The following is a 22,561-nucleotide window of genomic DNA, read 5'->3' as shown; positions in this document are numbered from 1 at the left end:
ATGGTTCAAAATACTGGCCTACATCCCATACTAGAAATATTCTGAAACTTTAAAAAGAATGAGTCAGATCTATATGTATTGACCTGGGAAAATGTCCATGATTATTTAAATGAAAAAGGCAAATGGTATGAAATATGTAACAATAGAGGGTAAAAACTTTCACACACACGCAAAACATACATGCAATGTGCAGATATGTTTGATCATGAAGAAAGAAGCAACACACACATATAGGTTTTCTCAGGGATTTGTAGGAGAGGAAGAAATTGTTTTCATTTTATTTCTTTCCCACTTCACTGTTTTCAGAGAAAACACAGTTTTATAAAATTTACTTCCAATACTGATAATTACAAGAACTCAAAAACAGCATTGAAATCAGAGCATTTTTTCCCTTTTAATAACTTATTCATTTTCCCACTTAAAAAAAAGAGTTCAAAGATTACTAAAATAAATCAATACTAATGAAACCCAGTATTTTACCAACATTTTCCTTGAAGAAAAAAAGGAAATGTGTATCTTCTAAAAGAATTTTCTGATGCTACACTAAGATGTGGGGAGAAGAAATCGTACTGGTGTTTCAACAGTATGAAGTGTCTGATGTAGGTTAAATTGTAAGCCATGATTAATGGCCTTCTCATATTCATATGGTTTCTTCCCAGAATGAATTCTTTGATGGTGTGAGAAGCTTGAATGATAGCTAAAGGCCTTTCCACATTCCTTACATTCAAAGGGCTTCTCACCAGTATGAATTCTCTGATGTTGAATAAGGTGTGAATGAAGTCTAAAAGCTTTACCACATATCACACATTCATGAGGTTTTTCACCAGTGTGAATTCTCTGATGTCTTCTGAGGTGTGAGCACTGTCTAAAAGTCTTTCCACATTCTTTACATTCATAGGGTTTCTCACCAGTATGAATCCTCTGATGTAGAGTAAGTTGTAAGCCGTCACAAAAGGCCTTCCCACATTCACTACATTCATAAGGTTTTTTGCCAGAATGAATTTTCTGATGGTGAGAGAAGCTTGAATGATAGCTAAAGGCCTTTCCACATTCTTTACATTCATAGGGTTTCTCACCAGTATGAATTCTCTGATGTATTGTAAGGTGTGATCGATGCCTGAAAGTCTTCCCACATTCTTTACACTCATAGGGTTTTTCACCAGTATGGAGTCTCAAATGTTCAGTAAGTTGAAAGCCTCGAATAAAAGCCTTCCCACATTGCTTACATTCATAGGGTTTTTCACCAGTGTGAAGTCTTTGATGTTGAGTAAGCTGTGATCGTTGCCTAAATGCCTTCCCACATTCCTTACATTCATAGGGTTTCTCACCAGTGTGAATTCTCTGATGTAGAATAAGTTCTGAACCATAATTAAAGGCCTTCCCACATTCTTTACACTCATAAGGTTTCTTGTGAGTATGAAGTCTCTGATGTATGGTAATGGGTGATCGATGCCTGAAAGTCTTTTCACATTCTTTACATTCAAAGAGTTTCTTACCAGTACAGAGTGGCAGATGTTCAGTAAGTTGAAAGCCACAAATAAAAGCCTTCCCACGTTGTTTACGTTCGTAGGGTTTTTCACCAGTGTGAAGTCTCTGATGTTGAATAAGTTGTGACAGCTGCATAAAGGACTTTCCACATTCCTTACATCCATCGGGTTTCTCACAATTGTGAATTCTCTGATGTAGAAAAAGTTCTGAGCCATAATTAAAGACCTTGCCACATTCTTTACATTTTTCACCATTATGAATTCTCAAATGTTGTTTAAGTTGTGAATAATGAATAAGGGCCTTCCAACATTCCTTACATTCATTGTACTTGTTACTATTTTGAATTCTCTGTTTAGTAAGGTATGATGTATCATCAGTTTCGGCACATTCCTTACAGTCAGAAAGTTTTCCTTTAGAATGAGCTTTGTGATGACTAAAGAATAAATGGCAACTGAAGTTTTTCCTGCATTCTTTACATTCAAAGATTTTCTGTCTATTATAAAATTCCTGAGTGAACAAAATATGTTGGCTAAAAATGGGCATGTGTTCATGGTTGATAACAAATTGCCTGAAATAGCCCTCCTGTTTTCCCTGTTGTCTCTCAAACTGATTTTTGCATGCCTGAATGTCTCTGAAAATGGATTTCTCAGGACTATCATTTTTAAATGGGTCCATGATAGCCCACTGGGATGATTCTGTCTCATAAATGTTTCTTTTTGGAGATAACTTCTTGGGCTCACACTTGGACACCAAATCTGAAACATAAAGAAGCACATTTTAATTTCTGTTTTGTATTAAAAGAGAAATTAAATATCTCTGATAGAAAAGAGTGAAAGTTGCTCAGTCATGTCCAACTCTTTGCAACTCCATGGACTATACAGTCCATGGAATTCTCCAGGCCAAAATACTAGAGTGGGTAGCCTTTCCCTTCTCCAGAGGATCTTCCCAACCCAGGGATCAAACCCAGGTCTCCCGCATTGCAGGTGGATTCTTTACCAGCTGAGCCACCAGGGAAGCCCAAGAATACTGGAGTGGGTAGCCTATCCCTTCTCCTGGATTGTCCCGACCCAGGAATTGAACCAGGGTCTCCTGCATTGCAGGCAGATTCTTTACCAACTGAGCTATCAGGGAAGGCAAAAAAGAGAGATAATTGGAAATAATTCACATAAGAAATGAAAGGCTTAAGGGGCTCTTAAATACCATGATATAACAATGAAAAAGGGTAAGGTGAACGGAAAGAAATGAAAGCTCATGAGAGAAACGTGAGAAAGTTCATTAACAGGTCAGTTCACTTCAGTTCAGTTGCTCAGTCGTGTCCGACTCTTTGCGACCCCATGAACCGCAGCACGCCAGGCCTCCCTGTCCATCACCAACTCCTGGAGTTCACTCAGACTCACGTCCATTGAGTCAGTGATGCCATCCAGCCATCTCATCCTCTGTCATCCCCTTCTCCTCCTGCCCCCAATCCCTCCCAGCATCAGTCTTTTCCAATGAGTCAACTCTTCGCATGAGGTTGCCAAAGTACTGGAGTTTCAGCTTTAGCATCATCCAGCAGGTCAGTGGTTCTCATATGTTGATCCACTTGAGAATCACCATAGGATTTTGTTGCAATTATGGATGTTTACAAAACATTCTAGATCACCTGAATTAGAATCTCTAAGAGTCTGTATGTTTTAACACTCTCCATCAGGCCAAAGGATTATGTGGTATCTGCTAGTTATTCTCAAATATCTATTATTTCCCTTTTATACACTGATTGAACCCATGGGTTTTAGTTGAGAACAGGCTGCCCAATATAAACATTGCCTGTCCCAGCACTCTGCAGCAGAATATACCATGCAACTGGATTCTGCCTAAAGAAATGCAGTATTATACAGTACCTTCTGAGAACTTTCTTAAGAGTTGGCTGGCCCACCCCTTATATCTGTTACTTTCCTGCTTCCTCAGCAAAGCCAGCTGCAATGTGCATTTGATGTCATGTCTGTCACATGCTGGTTCTGCAGAGCAGAGTCGGCACTCTACCCTAGGCTTTAATCCAAGAGAAAACTAGTCCGCTATACAGTTTAAGCTACAATTATTTTGGGGTCTCTGTCACATACAGCCAAACCTATATCTAAACTAATAGAGCCTCTCATTAAACTGAAATTTTAAAACTCCACCTCTTTATCATGAGTCTTACATAAGGCCTCTGATTAGCATTAAAATCACATTTTGAGTCTAATTCTGTTTTATTCATTGTGTCATAACACCATTAGTCTCTTGTAACATCTAGGACATTACAAATTCTTTCTTATCTTAGAGCTTTTCAGAGGTTGTTTCAGAAAAGAAAGTTTGAGGTCAACAGATACATAAAGCATTCAATTCTAACAATTTATTTTTCCATTTTCCTAATGATGATCATTTGCATTGTTTCCAGTTTCTGGCTATTATGATTAGTACTAATATGAACATTCATGCACATTTCTTTTGGTGGAAACAGGACTCCTTTCTGTTAGGTGTGAAATTATCAAATCAGAGGATATGCATTTGTTCAGCTTCATTTGACATTATGCAACAGTTTTCTAATTTACAATTCCATCAAACTCTGAAAGAGTTCCTGTTCCTCATATCCTCACCAACACTTGTTATTGCCAATATTCTTATATCTAGGCATCCTGGCAGATGTGTTGTGATACTGTACTGTGGTTTAACTTTTAATCTCCCTGATGACAAACAAGATGGAACACTTTGCCACATATTTATTGGACAGTTGGATATCTTCTTTAATAAATTGCCTATCAAAGTATTTCATTCATTTTTATTAATTTAGGAGTGATAAAGTACATATAAAATCCATCATTTTAACCACTTTGAAGTGTACAACTCAGTAACTTGTAGTACATTCCCAATGTTCTGCAACCATCAGATCTCTAATTCCAGATTATTTTCATCACGTCAAAAAGAAACCTCACATCCACAGTCATGTTCTGTTCTCCTCTTCACTCCCATGCCCTGGAAACCACCAATCTGCTTTATGTCTCTATGAATTTGTTAAGAAATTTCATAAACATGTAACTATATAATATGTGACCTTTTGTGTCTGTTCTCACTATGTTCTCGGGGTTCAGTGATGTTGTAGCATGTATCAGTACTTCATTTATTTTTATGACTGAGTTATATTTCACTGTACAGATAAATCATATTTTGTTTATCCATTCTTCAGTCGAGGGACATTTGGGTAGTTCTAGGACTTAGTTGTCTTTTTGAATTGTAGGGAATCCTTAATATATTCTGGATATATATATCCAACTACATAATGCAACTATATATATAACCAACTACATAATGCAAGTATCGTGTCCCATTCTGACGCTGGCCCCTTTGCTCTCTTAATACAATGTTTTGATAAACAGAAATAGTTAATTCTAAAACAGTCTGATTCCTAGGTCATAAAATATATTCATATCATCTAGAAGTTTTTTTGTATTTAGACCTATAATCCACCTAGTGTGTGGCAGAAATCAAGATTCCTATTTTTCAATAGATATCAGCCCCCTTCATTGAAAAGACCATCCTTTCCCTGATTCTGTCTTAGATCAAGTGACTTTGTATGTTAGTCATTTTCTCTGTAATCCACTCCAACAAATATTTCAACTCCCATAACTCTGTTGAAATATTCCTAGCTAAAGTCACTAACAAAATTGCCAAAATCAGTGCTCAAATGCCAGTCATCACTCTGTTTGACTCATTACTAGCATTTGACACAACTGATCAATCCAGTTGCTCGCTTTATACCGTATTTTCCTGGTTATTCTCCTACATCTCTACTTATATTCAGTTCACCTTAATGCATTCTTTTCCACTTTCTGACCTCTAAATGTTGGAATGTCCCAGAAATCAGGCTCTGGTCAGCCTTCAATCTACACCCTTTCCTTTAATAACAGTCAAGCTTAAATACCAATCATATACTGCTAAGTCTTAAATTTTACCTATACCTCTAAAAATATTTTTTAAATTGTGATAAAATACACACTACATAAAATTTACCCTCTTACTACTTTTAAGTGTATAGTGTAGTAGTGTTAAGTATGTGCACACTGTTATACAACCAATCCCCAGAACTTTTTCACCCTGCAGAACTGAAACTCTGTACCCATTAATAACTCTTCATTCTTCCCTATTCCAGGTTCTTGGAAGCACCAGTCTACACTCTGTTTCTATGGATTTGACTAGGTACCTTACATCACTAGAGTCCTACAGTATTTGCTATTTTTTTCCTATATGTGACTGGCTTATTTAACTTAGCATAATGTCCTCAAAGTTCGTTCATGTTGATCCACAGATCCACACAGGAAGCATTGCAGATCAGTGAGAAAAGAATTACTGAATCATATTAGAAAAAATAGCTATAGCTAGAAAAAAAATTAACTTGGATCCCTACCATGCACTATAAATACATAAACACCAAATGGAAAAACTGTAAGGCTTGTGATGAAAAATAGTATATATGTATACATAAAGAGGGCTTCCCCGGTGGCTCAGTGATAAGCAATCTGCTTGCAATGTAGGAGACACAGGTTCAATCCCTGAGTTGAGAAGATGCCCTAGAAAAGGAAATGGCAACCCACTCCAGTATTGTTGCCTGGGACATACCATGGACAGAGGAGCCATGGGGTCACAAAAGAGTTGGACACGATTTAATGACTAAACAACAACAAACAACAACATAAATTTCTTAAACAAGACACAAAAGATACAAGTCTAACTAGAAAAAAGATAACCTACAAGAAAAATGGGCAAAAAATCTGAACAGGCACTTCACAGAAGAAACACCAGTGTTAAGTAGTCATATGCAAGAATCCTCAAACTCATCAGGAATCAAGGAAACTCAAATTAAGATATGAGATAACATTTTATACTCACCAGACTAAAATTTTTAATGTCTAAAAATTTGAACTGTTGTTAAGATGTTGAAGACCCAGAATTATTACACACTGCCAGTGGTAATGTAAATTAGTACCAACATGTAGGAAAACAATTTGTTATAATACAAAGTTGAGGATGTATGTGTTTTATGACCTGGCAATTCCAGTTCTAGTAAATAACATACTATGTGCTTCAGGAGATGAGTAAGAATATTAATAGTACCACTGTTTATACTAGAAAAAAATTATGAACATTCTAGTTAACAAGGCAAGTCCACGTTCAAGGTCAGGAGGGGCGGCTGGGAGGAGATACCCCTAGTCCAAGGTAAGAAGCAGCAGCTGTGCTTTGCTGGACCAGCTGTGAAGAGATAGCCCACGTCCAAGGTAAGAGAAACCCAAGTAAAATGGTAGGTGTTGTGACAGGGCATCAGAGGGCAGACACACTGAAACCATCATCACAGTAAACTAGCCAATCTGATCACATGGACCACAGCCTTGTCTAACTCAATGAAACTAAGCCATGCCGTGTGGGGCCACCTAGGACGGGCAGGTCATGGTGGAGAGGTCTGACAGAATGTGGTCCACTGGAGAAGGGAATGGCAAACCACTTCAGTATTCTTGCCTTGAGAACCCCATGAACAGCATGAAAAGGCAAAATGACAGGATACTGAAAGAAGAACTCCCTGGGTCAGTAGGTGCCCAATATGCTACTGGAGATCAGTGAAGAAATAACTCCAGAAAGAATGAAAGGATGAAGCCAAAGCAAAAACAATACCCAGTTGTGGATGTGACTGCTGATAGAAGCAAGGTCCAATGCTGTAAAGAGCAATATTGCATAGGAACCTGGAATGTCAGGTCCATGATTCAAGGTAAATTGGAAGTGGTCAAACAGGAGATGGCAAGAGTGAACGTCAACATTCTAGGAATCAGCGAACTAAAATGGACTGGAATGGGTGAATTTAACTCAGATGACTATTATGTCTACTACTGTGGGCAGCAATCCCTTAGAAGAAATGGAGTAGCCATCATGGTCAACAAGAGTCCGAAATGCAATACTTGGATGCAATCTCAAAAACGACAGAATGATCTCTGTTCGTTTCCAAGGCAAACCATTCAATATCACAGTAATCGAAGTCTATGCCCCAACCAGTAACGCTGAAGAAGCTGAAGTTGAATGGTTCTATGAAGACCTATAACATCTTTTAGAACTGACACCCCCAAAAGATATCCTTTTCATTATAGGGGACTGGAATGCAAAAGAAGGAAGTCAAGAAAAACTTGGAGTAACAGGCAAATTTGGCCTTGGAGTACGGAATGAAGCAGGGCAAAGGCTAATAGAGTTTTGCCAAGAGAATGCACTGGTCATAGCAAACACCCTCTTCCAACAACACAAGAAAAGACTCTACACATGGACATCACCAGATGGTCAACACTGAAATCAGATTGATTATATTCTTTGCAGCCAAAGATGGAGAAGCTCTATACAGTCAGCAAAAACAAGACCGGGAGCTGATTGTGGCTCAGATCATGAACTCCTTATTGCCAAATTCAGACTTAAATGGAAGAAAGTAGGGAAAACCACTAGATCATTAAGTATGACCTAAATCAAATCCCTTATGGTTATACAGTGGAAGTCAGAAATAGATTTAAGGGCCTAGATCTGAAAGACAGAGTGCCTGATGAACTATGGACAGAGGTTCATGACATTGTCCAGGAGACAGGGATCAAGACCATCCCCATGGAAAAGAAATGCAAAAAAGCAAAATGGCTGTCTGAGGAGGCCTTACAAATAGCTGTGAAAAGAATAGAAGCAAAAAGCAAAGGAGAAAAGGAAAGATATAAGCATCTGAATGCAGAGTTCCAAAGAATAGCAAGGAGAGATAAGAAAGCCTTCCTCAGCGATCAATGCAAAGAAATAGAGGAAAACAACAGAATAGGAAAGACTAGAGATCTCTTCAAGAAAATTAGAGCTACCAAGGGAACACTTCATGCAAAGATGGGCTCGATAAAGGACAGGAATGGTATGGAGCTAACACAAGCAGAAGATATTAAGAAGAAGTGGCAAGAATACACAGAAGAACTGTACAAAAAAGAGCTTCATGACCCAGATAATCACGATGGTGTGATCACCCACCTAGAGCCAAAATCCTGGAATGTGAAGTCAAGTGGGCCTTAGAAAGCATCACTACAAACAAAGCTAGTGGAGGTGATGGAATTCCAGTTGAGCTATTTCAAATCCTGAAAGAAGATGCTGTGAAAGTGCTGTACTCAATATGCCAGCAAATTTGGAAAACTCAGCAGTGGCCACAGGACTGGAAAAGGTCAGTTTTCATTCCAATCCCAAAAGAAGACAATGCCAAAGAATGCTCAAACTGCCGCACAATTGCACTCATCTCACACACTAGTACAGTAATGCTCAGAATTCTCCAAGCCAGGCTTCAGCAATACATGAACCATGAACTTCCAGATGTTCAAGCTGGTTTTAGAAAAGGCAGAGGAACCAGAGACCAAATTGCCAACATCTGTTGGATCATCAAAAAAGCAAGAGAGTTCCAGAAAAACATCTATTTCTGCTTTATTGACTATGCCAAAGCCTTTGACTGTGTGGATCACAATAAACTGTGGAAAATTCTTCAAGAGATGGGAATACCAGACCACCTGACCTGCCTCTTGAGACAACTATATGCAGGTCAGGAAGCAACAGTTATAACTGGACATGGAACAACAGACTGGTTCCAAATAGGAAAAGGAGCATCAAGGCTGTATATTGTCACCCTGCTTATTTAACTTATATGCAGAGTACATCATGAGAAATGCTGGGCTGGAAGAAGTACAAGCTGGAATCAAGATTGCTGGGAGAAATATCAATAACCTCAGATATGCAGATGACACCACCCTTATGGCAAAGTGAAGAGGAACTAAAAAGCCTCTTGAAGAAAGTGAAAGAGGGGAGTGAAAAAGTTGGCTTAAAGCTCAACATTCAGAAAATGAAGATCATGGCATCCGGTCCCATCACTTCATGGGAAATAGATGGGGAAACAGTGGCAGACTTTATTTTGGGGGGGCTCCTAAATCACTGCAGATGGTGACTGCAGCCATGAAATTAAAAGACGCTTACCCTTTGGAAGGAAAGTTATGACCAACCTAGATAGCATATTCAAAAGCAGAGACATTACTTTGCCAATAAAGGTCCGTCTAGTCAAGGCTATGGTTTTTCTAGTGGTCATGTATGGATGTGAGAGTTGGACTGTGAAGAAAGCTGAGCGCCAAAGAATTGATGCTTTGTTTTTGTTTTTATTTTAAGAACTGATGCTTTTGAACTGTGGTGTTGGAGAAGACTCTTGAGAGTCCCTTGGACTGCAAGGAGATCCTACCAATCCATCCTAAAGGAGATCAGTCCTGGGTGTTCATTGTAAGGACTGATGCTAAAGCTGAAACTCCAATACTTTGCCCACCTCATGTGAAGAGTTGACTCATTGGAAAAGACTCTGATGCTGGGAGGGATTAGGGGCAGGAGGAGAAGGGGATAACAGAGGATGAGATGGCTGGATGGCATCACCGACTCGATGGACATGAGTTTGAGTGAACTCCTGGAGTTGGTGATGGACAGGGAGGCCTGGTGTGCTGTGATTCATGGGGTTGCAAAGAATCGGACACGACTGAGCAACTGAACTGAACTGAATTAACAACCAGAAAAATATGGAATGGAATATTATATAGCTGTGAAAATGAAATCAGGTATAAAGTAATTTGGGAAAATTTGTAAAACCATGTGGCACAAAATAACTAAATCACAGAAGACACATATTCATTATCATTTTCATAAAAGAAATAAGCAAAACACAATATTGTGCATAAGGGCATACACAAATGTGGCAAACTAGTTTTTAAATAGAAGAACCATAACAATATAAAATAATGATTACCTCTGGGGATGTAGCAAGGGATAGAAATCAGGGAGAAACACACAGAATTGATGGTTCTACAGCGTTGGTTCTTAACTAATTCAGACAGACAAGACCCTCAGATTAAACAGAATATTCCATTCTCTCTAGAAAACATGACAGGACCCAGAAAAATCAACGGTACTAGCTGCTGGAGTATATACATTCCCCACTAATCTTGACAGCCAAGTTAGATACTATCAGAAATCAATTGTATTTGTTCCCCTCCTCATTTATACCAGTAGATGAAATGAGTGTGAAACAGGTGGAAAGATCAGGTAATGGCAATTACTTAAGAAAAAACATAAATGAAAACTGCAACAAGTCTAGTGGTAGGGGAAACATGAAAACGAAGTACTCTGCCCTCACACTGTCTTTATGATCTTCCTCTTCTTTAGAGAAATCAAGGCAAATATCACAAAAATGGGAATTCTAAGGTTCATTTTAAAAAGATAATTTAAAATCTCAATCACATACACCCCTATCGTCAATTAATCTATGACAAAGGAGGGAAGGATATACAATGGAGAAAAGACCATATCTTCAATAAGTGGTACTCAGAAAACTGGACAGCAATACATAAAACAATGGAGTTAGAATATTTCATCATACCAGGTACAAAAATAAACTCAAAATGGATTAAAGACCTAAATGTAAGACCTGAATCCATAAAACTAGAAGAAAACAGACAGAACACTCTTTGACATAAATCGAAGCAATACATTTTTGATCTGACTCTAAAGGCAAAAGAAATAAAGGCAAAAACAAGCATATGGGCCCTAATTAAACTTAGCTTTTGCACAGCAAATGAAACCATCAACGAAATGAAGTTAACCCATTGAATGGGAGAAAATATTTGCAAGTGATATGACCAATAGGGTAATATCCAAGATACATATCCAAAACATGCAGCTCATATAACTCAATACCAAAAAAAAAAAAAACTTGATTAAAAATGTGCAAAAGACATGAAAAAAATTTTTTCCAGAGAAGCGATACAGATGGTTAACAGGCACAAGAAAAATGCTCAACATCTGTAATTATCAGAGAAATGAAAATAAAAACCATAATGAGGTATCACCTTACACCTGTCAGAATTGCTGTCATCAAAAAGTCTACAAGAAACAAGTGTTGGGGGGGATGTGGGAAAAAGGGAACCTTTGTACACTGTTGGTGAGAATGTAAATTAATGCAGCCACTAGAGGAAACAGTGTGGAGGTTCCTTAGAAAACTAAACACAGAACTACCATATGACCCAGCAATTCCACTGCTGGGCATGTATCTAAAAATAAACAAACACACACATGCACACAAACTAATTCCAAAAGCTACATGCACCCCAGTGTTCATAGCAGCATTGTTCACAACAGCCAAGATATGGAAGCAACCCAAGTGTCCATCAACAGATGAATGGGTAAAGAAGATGTAATAAGCAATGAAATATTCCTTAGCCATAAAGAAGAATTTACTGTTGTAAGTCAACTATTCCTCAATAAAAGATAATAAAATAAAATATTTTAAAAATACTAATTATACAAAGTAAATGGAATGAAAAATATAATAACCGTTATAACAGACACCCTGAATGGTCTCAAGAGGAGAGTGGAGATGACAGAGCCACTAGATTAAGTGAAATTAAAAACTGTATTAACCTGAACAACAAAGATAAAAAGACTTTTAAAAAGAGCCTCAGTTCCTGTGGGACAATAGCAAAAGATCCAACATATCATCCAAATCCCAGAAGGACCGAAAGACTATGGGACTGAAAAAGTATTCAAAGAAATAATGGTTGAAAACTTCCCAAATTTCATATAAAACACAAATCTATAGACTCAAGAAACAGAAAATTCCTAAATAGATAAATAGAAATCAAACCAAAACACATATTTCTGAAAACTAAGCGAAGAAAAAAATGTTTTAAAATAGTGAGGAACACCAACTCAAAAGACTGGATTTGTCATCTGAAACCATGTTGAGCAACAGGAAATGGCACAATACTTTTTAAGTGCTGAAAGAAAAGAACTGTCAACCTCAAATTCTACACACAGTGAAACTATCTTTGAGGAATGAAGTAGAAATAAAGACATTCTCAGACAAAGGAAAACTAAGAGAGTGTGTTATTGCAAGTACCCCTTACAGAATAGCTGAAGATAGCTCTCCAAATACAAAGAAAATAATAATAGAAGGCAAGACCTTCAGAAAAGGAAGACAAGAATGGAAAAAAATAAAAGTAAACATAATAGACTATCCCACTCCACAAGTTTCTTTACCTTATTTTATGGTTGAAACAAAAATTCTAACAGTATCTTACATAGTGATCAATCTATGTAGAAGACATACTTTAAACAATCAAGAAAAAAAAATCAAAAGAGTAGAGGACCTAAATGGATGTAATCTTTCTACACTTCAGTTGAAATGCTTAAATTTCAATGCCAGCAAGCTAAATAAATAAATAAACGTGTGTGTGTGCGTGTATGAACAAACACTGAAATTAAAAAAATAAAAAAGTTTATTTTAAAAAAAACACTATAAATCAAAATAGAACTCTAAAAATGTTTGAGTAACTCGTAGGTTGTTGTTGTTTAGTCTCTAAGTTGTGTCCAAGTCTTTTGCGACCCCATGGACTGTAGCCCACCAGTCTCCTCTGTCCATGGGATTTCCCAGGCAAGAATATTGAAGTGGTTGTCATTTCCTTCTCCAGGGATCTTCCTGACCCAGGGATCTAACCAGCATCTCATGTGTCTCTTGCATTGGCAGGCGGATTCTTTACCACTGAGCCACCAGGGAAGCCCAGCTCACAGGTAAGCAAGATAAAAAAAACAGAAGAACAAGAAACAGGGGGAACCAGCAGAAGATAACAAAATGGCAGACTTAAGCCTAATACATCAATAGTTATTTTAAGTATACATGCTCTACATTACCAATTAAAAGACAGAGATTGACACAATGGATAAATAACATGACCCAGTTACATGGTGTCTACAAGAAACTCATTTCAAAAATATGTATCATGTAAATAATCAAAAGAAAATAGAAATGCTACATTAGTATCAGATAAAGTAGATTTCAGAGTAAAGAAATTAATAAGCATTACTAACAGAGCTTCAAAACACATGAAGGAAAAACTGACAAAGCTGAAAGATACACACTAATCACAATTATAGCTGGGGATTCAAATACCCTAATCTCAGCAACTGATAGAACTACTGGACAGAGAATCAGCAAGAATATGGAAGAAACAAACAAGACCATTAACAAATACGATGTTAATCATCATTCATGGCACATGCTACCCAACAACAACAGAATACACAGTGTTTTCAAACATACATTGACCATTCCCCAGGAGAGACCATATTCTGGGTCATGAAGCAAATCTTGAATCCTAAAAGAATCAAAATCATATAGAATATGTTCTACGATATATAATAAAGAATTTAACCTTACCTGAAGAAAGGTTTTTTTGTCTTCATCTCCAGGGAGGTGACCTCTACAAAAAGTGTCTTTTGCTTACCTAAGGGCCAAAGCCACCAGACAAATCTAATGATAAAATTTATGATGGAAGGTTTCAGCCATGAGGTATCAACTTTCCTTCAGAAAGACTGGAGACTGAAGGTATCAGCTTTACCTCCTAAGAGGCAAGAAACTAAAGGTCAGCCACATGGGTAGCCAACAAGGAACCCTGGTAAAAATTCTGGACACTAAGGCTCAGGTGAGTTTCTGTATTTGGCAATATGCCCAAATGCATATTGTTACACATAGCTGATGGGAAAAGTTAGCACTGTCCATGACTCCACTGGGAGAGGACAATGGGAAGTTCCACACTAGGAACTCTGGCTCTAGGCTCTGCCCTGTGTACTTCTTCCTTTGGCTAATTTTAATCTGTCTCCTGCTATGACAAACTAACTGTGAGGATGATAGCTTTCAGTGAGTTCTACGAATCCTTTCAGTGACTTATCAAATGTTACAGTGGTCTTGGGAACCCTTGAAAGTGCCACTTAAAAAAAAAGTCTTTTGGCTGCCCCACATGGCATGTGGGATCCTAGTTCCCCAACCAGGGATTGAACCCACCCCCTCTACATTGTAAGGCAGATTCTTAATCACTGGACCACCAGGGAGTCCCTTGAAAGTGGAATTGATGTCAGAAGTGAGGGAAGACTATTATAGATAGCCTCCTCTAACTTTCACATGAGACCAGAATAAAATCAAACCATAAAAGAAAGACGAGAATATCGCTAAACACCTCCAAGTAACGTTTCTAAATAATCCAAGAGTGAAATTAAAAATCTCAAAGAAAAAATTTTTTGAAGGATTATAAGGACATATATGTCCTTTATATACATGGATATATTATATATATATATACATACATTTATATATATGTATATAAAAGCCCTCATTAGGATAATAAGAATACCACATGTAACTTACACTCACGACTTTGACAACTTAGAAGAAATGAAGCAATTCTTTGAAAATCACAAACTACCAAAACTACCAAAGATGAAACAGGAAATCTGAACAGTCCTATTAAAGTGAAAGAAAGAAAGAAAGTGAAAGTCACTCAGCTGGGTCTGACTCTTTGCGATCCATGGACTAGTCCATGGAATTCTCCAGGCCAGAATACTGGAGTAGGTAAGCCATTCCCTTCTCCAGGGGATCTTCCCGACCCAGGGATTGAACCCAGGTCTCCCACATTGCAGGTGGATTCTTTACCAGCTGAGCCACCAGGGAAGTCCTATAACTATTATATTAATACAAATTGAATTTATAATTTAAAAGAGGCTTAAAAAAATATCCAGATCCAAATGGCTTCACTGGAGAATTTTACCAAACCTTTACAGAATGTTTTACACAATTTCTTCCAGAAATAGATGAAAGGAGAATACTTGTCAACTTACTTTATGAAGCCACTATTATTCTTACACCAACAAAAAAACTACAGGCCAATATCTCCCATCAACTTAGATGAAAAAATCTTCAATTAAATTTTACCAATCAAAACCAAAAGTGAATAAAAAAATAATATGTAGCATGATCAAGTGGAATATTCAAGGTAAGGCTGATTCAATATTTCAAGATAAATTTTTTTTAAAAGAAATCACCACACCTATGCAAAAGGAAAGGCCTCATGAGGTATAAAAAAATAATAAAAATAACATCTTAAATGAAAGCAAAACACTTGGGAGAGTATATATTACTTTTCCATGCTCCCCCTCTGTATTAATTTCTTAGAGCTGATCTCACAAAGTACCACAACCTAGGTGGCTTCAAATAACAGAAAGAACTCTTCTTATAGCTTTGGAGTACTGTGAGTTATAGACATCATCAAAGACCTCTGACCTGTGGAATGAACCTGGTCTTGTGGAATGAACCTTATGACCTCATGAATGACCTTATACTTTCCTAAGGTCTTACTTAGGACCAATCATTCCTTTCCAATTATTCCTCTACCATCTCTGTCTCCTCAATGTAGTCATTTTCTTTAATTTTCACAATTTCTTATTAATTTAATTTTTCCTAAATATTCTATTAGAATATATATTCATATGTTCTTGATCCACTACTAGATTGAAAATATCTTTATAACATTTATTTTTATTTATTTTTTAAAGCTAAATGATTTTTTAAAATATTTCTTTATCTATTTATTTATTTGGCTGTGCCAGGTCTTAGTTGCAGCAGGTGAGACCTTTTAGTTGCAGCATGTGGGATCTAGTCCACCCACACCCTTCTGACCAGGGATTGTAGCTTGTCCACCTGCACTGGGAATGTGGAGTCCTAGTCACTGAACTACCAGGGAAGACCCATCCTTATAACGTTTAAAAATTGTATTCTCATCTCCTACTAAAAAAAACTTGCATGAATTTTTAAAAAACAATTAATACGCTATTGATTACATCTTTTTATGGACAGAAGTTTTGTAACTTTGACATTTGTCTCTTTTGACTACCTGTCCTTTGGTGTCATATCCTAGAAATTACTGCCAAATCCACAGTTAATGAAATTTTCCCCCTATATTTTCTTCTAGGTGGTTTATAGTTTGGGGTCTTAGATTTACTTGTTTGACCCATTTTGAGTTAATTTTTGTATATAGTGTAAGGTAGGGATACAATTTTATTCCTTTGCATGTAGGGTATCCAGTTTCCCCAAAACCAAGAGTACAGTCTTTTCCCTCATAGAATGGTCTGGGCACTCTTATCTAAAATCATCTTGTCATATATCTGAGGGTTTACTTCTAGACTCTCTTCTACTCCATTCATCTATATATCTGTCTTTATGCCAGTACAACACTGTTTGATTACTATAACATTGTTATAAGTTTTTAACCCAGATTTTCCCTAATTAGTCTGTATAAAATAACTTCACCAGCCCAATAGTCTGACCAGTTGGCCTACTCCTTGCAACAACTTCCTGCTCACTTACCTGGGCACCGTTCTCTTGTCACCTCCCTCATAACCATCCAGGGCTCCTTCCCTTGCTCCAATGAAGTGATCACAGCTGGCTTAGAAATAGAAAGTCCTGGTTATAAAAAAAGAAATGGAGATGAGGTTGAAATTAAAGTATTCAAATGTTGTGTTTCAGAATTTATTTTTAAAAAGCCTGTAGGACAAGAAGATACTTAATAAGGTCTAGAGAAGAAAGAAGAGTCCAATTCTCATATACAGATAAACTCAGGATCATAAGAAACAAATAATGTTTAAAGTAAAATGTTATTTAAATTATATAAGCTTTCTCTTCTTATTTTCCTTTGAGAAAAAAAGGAGTTTCTGAAATACTTATTCTCAGATATTTTTCCATGGTAAATGTAAAGTTCTTAGAATGTAATTTCCCAATGCAAATTGTTTAAAAGAGAGTACAAACTTTATAGTAAATGGAATAATGTTCCTTTGAACTGTAAATGTAAGTGATATATTTTGATTCAGTCCATTACACTAATTGAGAAAGTTAATGAGCTTTGCACCCAGGACCCATGTGTTTAGCTTTATCTGTGCTAGAACATTTGCACGTTTGATACACTGCAAGTGAAACAAACGACAAAGCCTGGTTTCGTTGACCATGTTATACTATAATGGTATAGAATTTTAATTCTGCTCCTTAATTTTTAAGGAAGAAAGTCAATTATAAGAAATGCCAGAGAAAAGTCTGAGGGTAGAGAAAATGAAGGTGTAACTCCATCTAACTGTGCTCATTTCTACACAAAGTGAAAATTCATTTTGTTATTTGAAAGGCAGCCCTAAAATTCATAGCACAGAAAGCAGAAACTCCAAGAAGCAGATTCTGAATTATTAGAGAGAGATAACTTTACCCAGTGAAACCAGGTTGCTATAGTTCTCCAACATCACATCTTTATACAAATTCCTCTGCGCAGGGTTCAGGCATTCCCATTCCTCTTGAGAGACATCTACAGCCACATCTTTGAACATCACCAACCCCTAAAATGGCAAATCACAGCACTATTTTTGAAATTATAAGAAACATTTTTCAAAAGGAAAAAGCAGTGCTAAAGAAGTCAATGCAGGAAAGGGATGATACAGTGAGTATATAGGCTGGAAGTTTGTGTGGGTCGAAAATGAATTTAGTGAGACTGAAGAAGAGTGCCCATATACTCTTAAACAATTCAGTTTCTGCACACACATCCTCTTGCATAGGGTGGAAAACTGTTAGTCACTCATCTAGAAATTAAGAAAATAAAGAGAGGTTTCCAACTAAGTTAAATAGGTGAAAGTTTTTAAATTTTTCCAGAATATCTTATGACAATCTCCATCTTCAGAAAAGGGACCTGAAGACTTTTCTTCCCCATTATGACTAAGCATTTTTTAATGCAAATTTTTTAGTAAACATCCAGTACAGACTATAGTTTCCAAAGATGGACAGAGTGTATCTCCCACCTCATTTGGTCTTTTTCAACATGATCTTGATAACAACAGCCCACTCACCAGCAGGCCAATAGCAGCTTTCAGGACCATGTCAGGAACTGCTCCCATCCACCAGCATGCCAACACCAGATCTGGGACCCTAGCCTCACAACACTCACTACAGAACCTAGCTCTGCCCCCTCACCATGCCAGTGGGCCAACATTAGTTCTGAGATCCTCTGAGGCCCCATTGCCAGCAGTCTCATGATCCAGCTCTGCCAACCAGTGCCCATCAGCTTCTGCATAAGACAGGGCCATGAATTTCCCTGATAGTTCAGTCTAGTGGCTAAGAGTCCACGCTCTCAGTGCAGGGGTCCTGCATTCAACCCCTGGTCAGGGAACTGGATCTCGCGTGCCAAAACTATGACCCAGCACATCCAAATAAATAAATATTTATTGATATAGACATTTTAAAGGGCTTGTTAGACAGCCAGACCAGAAGGCAGCCACACCTACCAGACTGCTCACAGTAGTCAGCTTCCCACAACAGAAGTACCCACACAGTCCAAATACAGGGCACACCTAGAGCATATAGCTCTAGTGACCAGAGTGGGGAGCACTGCTGAAACACAGAGGACACCTCCTACAAGACCACTTCTCCAGGGTTGGAAAAGGTAACTAACCTATCAGAAAAAAGAAATTAAAAACAGTAAACTGAGGAAAATGAGGTGACAGAGAAATATCCTCCAAGCGAAGGAACAAGATAAAATCCCAGAAGAAGAACTAAGTGAAGTAGAGATAAGCAATCTACCCTATACAGAGTTCAAGGTCTGTGTGTCACATACAGCCCCCATGACATTCTTTTTTCTTAACTTACTTATAACCCTTCTGAAATGCAAAACCATTCTCAGGTTGAAGACCATACAAAAAAAGGCTGTGAGCTGCATTTGGCCAATATGCCACAGTTTGCTAACCCCTGTCTAGATACTTGAAGGCAGCAATTGTCAGACTGGGTAAAAGTAGAATCAAACTATGTGCTGTTATATGAGATATACATAAAATAGGCTAAAATAAAAGGATGGCAGGACTTCCCTGGTAGCCGAGTGGTAAAGAATCTGCCTTGAAGTTCAGGGGACGTGGGTTTGATCCCTGGCTAGGGAACTAAGATTCAGCATGCCACTGAGCAACTAAGCCCCCTTTGTGGCAAACACTGAGCCCTTGTACCACAACTAGTGAGTCGGTGAGCCACATCGAAAGATCCTACAAGATGCAACAAAGATTCTGTGTGCTGAAACTAAGGTCCAACGTAGCTGGGATGCATTTTTAATAGGGATGAAAAAAAATAGATGCTATGAAAAAAAGGATAAAAAAAAAAGCTGAAGTATTTATGTTAAAGAGAACAGAATTCAAGGTAAGAATACTGTATTATCAATAGGCAGTATTAACATTTCATGATCAAGGAATCAATGTGTCGAGAAGATATAACATGCACCTAATAACACAGCTTCAAAATATTATAAAGCAAAAATTAACAGAACTGTAACAGATGGATCCACAATTATATCTAGAAGTTTCAATAGTCTTCTCTCAGTAATTGACAGACCAAGTAACAACAACAACAACAAAAATCAGTAAAGATATAGAAGAATTGATCACCACTACAGACAAAACTGATAAACACTCTACCAAAAGACAGTATATACCCCTTTTTTTAAACTGCACATGGAACCTTCACCAAATTGTCCACAATTCAGGCCATAAGATAAACTCAATAAACTTAAAAGGACAGAAACGACAGAGTACATCTCTTGACTACCACAGAATTAAAAATGAACTATCAGAAAGATCTGAAAAAGTCCCCCAATATTTGGAAGTTAAAGAGCACTCTTCTAAACAACTCATGGATGGAAGAAGAGAATTTTAAGCTAGAAAAATAAGATAAAATTAAAGATAGGCAAATAAGATAAAAATAAGCTAGAAAAATAAGAAAATTAAATCTAGAATATACAGAGTGAAGGAAAGAATAAGTAAGATCAATAATCAGTGAAACAGCAAGGGCAAACTAGGGAGGGAGGAAATAAAACTAAAAGCTAGTTCTTTGGAAAGAACAATAAAATTGATATACTGATCAAGAAAAGAAGGCATAAATTATCAATATCGGGAATTTAAAAGGGTGTATTACTATAGATCTGAGAGGCATTAAAATGATAATAAGGGAATATTATGCACAACTTTATGCCCAAAAATTTGACATCTAAGTTGAAATAAGTTAATTCCCTGAAAGGCACAAATTACTAAATTAATTCAAGAAAAAGTAAAATACCAAAGCCATTTATCTTTTAAAGAAATTAAAATCTCCCCATGAAGAAAACTGTAAACTCAGATGGTATATTAGTTTTCCACTGCTACTGCACATCACCACAAATGCAGTAGCTTCAAAGAACACATTTACTATCTGTTGGTCAGAAGTCCAACAAGGGTTTTACTAGACTAAATCAAGGTTTTGGCAGGACAATGCATCTTTCTGGCAGCTCTCTCCAGTTCAATTTCCTTGCCTTTTCTAGCTTCTAGGGGTTACTTACATTCCTTGGCTTATGGCCCCCTTCCTCCATCTTCAAAGTTCAGTAATGTTGTATTTTTTTTAAAACAGAAGCATACATATTCCATACTTACATCCTCTTTTAACCCTGACTCTTCAGATAACCCAAGAGAATCTTCCCATCTTAAAAGCATAAATTCAATCATTTCTACAAAGTCTCTTTTGCTGTATAAGGTAACGTTCACAGGTTCTAGGATTAGCATGTAGACAGTTTTTTTGGAGGGGAGTCATTATTCTGCCTACCACAGATGCTTTTTGCTGGTAAAAACTATCCAACAATTAAGAAAGAAATAATAACCAATTCTATTAAAAAAAAAACTTTCAGAAAATATGGAGGAGGATGCATGGCAGCAACTTACCCACTCACTGGCAAGTTATATGATTTTCAGTTAGGTAACAATATCAAGATAAAGAATGCAAATATGCATACGGCCTATAAAGAAAAAAAAAAGGACTTCAATGAGGAACAAAACACCAACTTACATGGGCCATGGCTTTTTTTTTAGAATTCAGAGTATTTATTAGTCCTCTTCTTGTTTCCACTTTAGAAGAAATTCACAGTCCAAAGAAAGTGTTGCTGAATAAGAGGGTTAAAAAAAAAAAAGAGATGATCTTGTCTGTGAGCTCCCAATGTGCTAATTTAGAACATTTCTCTCATTTTATGTCTCCTACTCCCAGATCCCAAACACACATACATAAAAGATCACAGAGAAGCTGGACAAATTCCAACCTTACTGAAAGCAAGGGGGAGGGGATCCAGCTATCGATTCAAGAAGGACTGTGCCCAGGCCCTGAGCAGGAGGACCATTTCTCTGCAGCTGGGGTCCTGGCTATAAAGTAAGAGGAAAGAGAAAGCAGTGATACAAGGATACTGATCCTAGGAAAGGATAGAAACTAAAACTGGCCCCCCGGCGGGCAACACTCACTCCACTGATAGCTCACTTTCGTGTTAAGCACTGGAGTCTGGACACTGGAGGTGGGGGTTCCCTGACAAAGGCAGAGTAGAATATGCTTCAGTGAGACTCCAGTTAATACAGGCATCGTAAAGGCCTGTCTTTACAGGAGCAGATATTCTCTCAGGAAGATCTTCAACAGACCCCCTCCGTCCCGATGTTAAACCTAGAACTGCAGAAATGAAGCTCTGTCCCAGACACAACCAAACTCCCACCCGGTCACAGAATTAAAAGCCCCATTGGGCTTCCCTGGTGGTTCAGTTGGTCAAGAATCTGCCTGCAATGCGGGAGACCTCGGTTGGATCCCTGGGTCAGGAAGATCCCCTGGAGAAGGGCATGGCCACCCAGTTCAGTATTCTTGCGTGGAGAACTCCGTGGGCAGAGAAGACTGGTAAGCAAGTCCATACATAGGGTTGCAAAGTCAGACACTACTGAGCGACTAACACTGGGTTCCATCTCACTTAGGTAACAACAGCACCGTCTTCTGAAGGGAGATCTCAAGCCCCACAGTGTCACCTACCTCACATCAGAGCCAATGGGTCCCACATTTTGCACCTGTCACGGCCTCACCACCGCACACACACCCGCCTCGTTATGGCCACAAACGCTCACACGCACTTTTTACACGCAGGCTCCACACGCCCAGTGTGAGCCAGAGGGTGGGGGCTTCCTCACTGCGAGTGCCCGCCGTGCCCAGACTCCGGTTACCACTAGGAGGGCGACGACTGCGAGGACTTCGGAGGGGAACCAGAGATGAACCAAAGATCAAAGTTCTTTTCAAAAGCCACCCAGGGACTGTGGGAAATGTAGTTCA

At 37.9% G+C, this 22,561-nt stretch overlaps 1 protein-coding gene across 2 annotated transcripts; it reads right to left on the bottom strand.

The window, feature by feature from the left end:
- Positions 1 to 22,522, bottom strand: ZNF461 (zinc finger protein 461). Of its 2 annotated transcripts, none has more exons than XM_013971156.2 (5): positions 22,268 to 22,522; positions 21,278 to 21,371; positions 17,646 to 17,793; positions 16,763 to 16,858; positions 1 to 2,243 (listed from the first exon to the last, which is right to left on the bottom strand). In XM_013971156.2, exons 3-5 carry the CDS (start codon positions 17,761 to 17,763, stop codon positions 544 to 546), a joined length of 1,914 nt encoding a protein of 637 aa, XP_013826610.2. In that variant the 5' UTR covers positions 17,764 to 17,793; positions 21,278 to 21,371; positions 22,268 to 22,522; the 3' UTR covers positions 1 to 543. The 2 variants fall into 2 exon arrangements, with proteins under 2 accessions (XP_013826610.2, XP_005692390.2); XM_005692333.3 differs by having other exon boundaries at positions 17,646 to 17,772; positions 22,268 to 22,521.

Source organism: Capra hircus, chromosome 18 (genome assembly GCF_001704415.2).
Source record: "Capra hircus breed San Clemente chromosome 18, ASM170441v1, whole genome shotgun sequence".
In the NCBI taxonomy this organism is placed as follows: Eukaryota; Metazoa; Chordata; class Mammalia; order Artiodactyla; family Bovidae; genus Capra; species Capra hircus.
Note: the sequence above shows the minus strand (reverse complement) of the source record. Positions and strands in the feature narration are given on the sequence as shown.

Bases quoted from the DNA above. Each gene is read 5' to 3' on its own strand.
- ZNF461 (XM_005692333.3), bottom strand. The intron at 16,859-17,645 runs GTAAAGTTATCT...TTTTATAACCAG, and splicing joins TAGCAACCTGGTTTCACTGG to GACTTTCTATTTCTAAGCCA. The intron at 2,244-16,762 runs GTAAGTGAGCAG...TTTATGTTTCAG, and splicing joins GACAAGAGAACGGTGCCCAG to ATTTGGTGTCCAAGTGTGAG.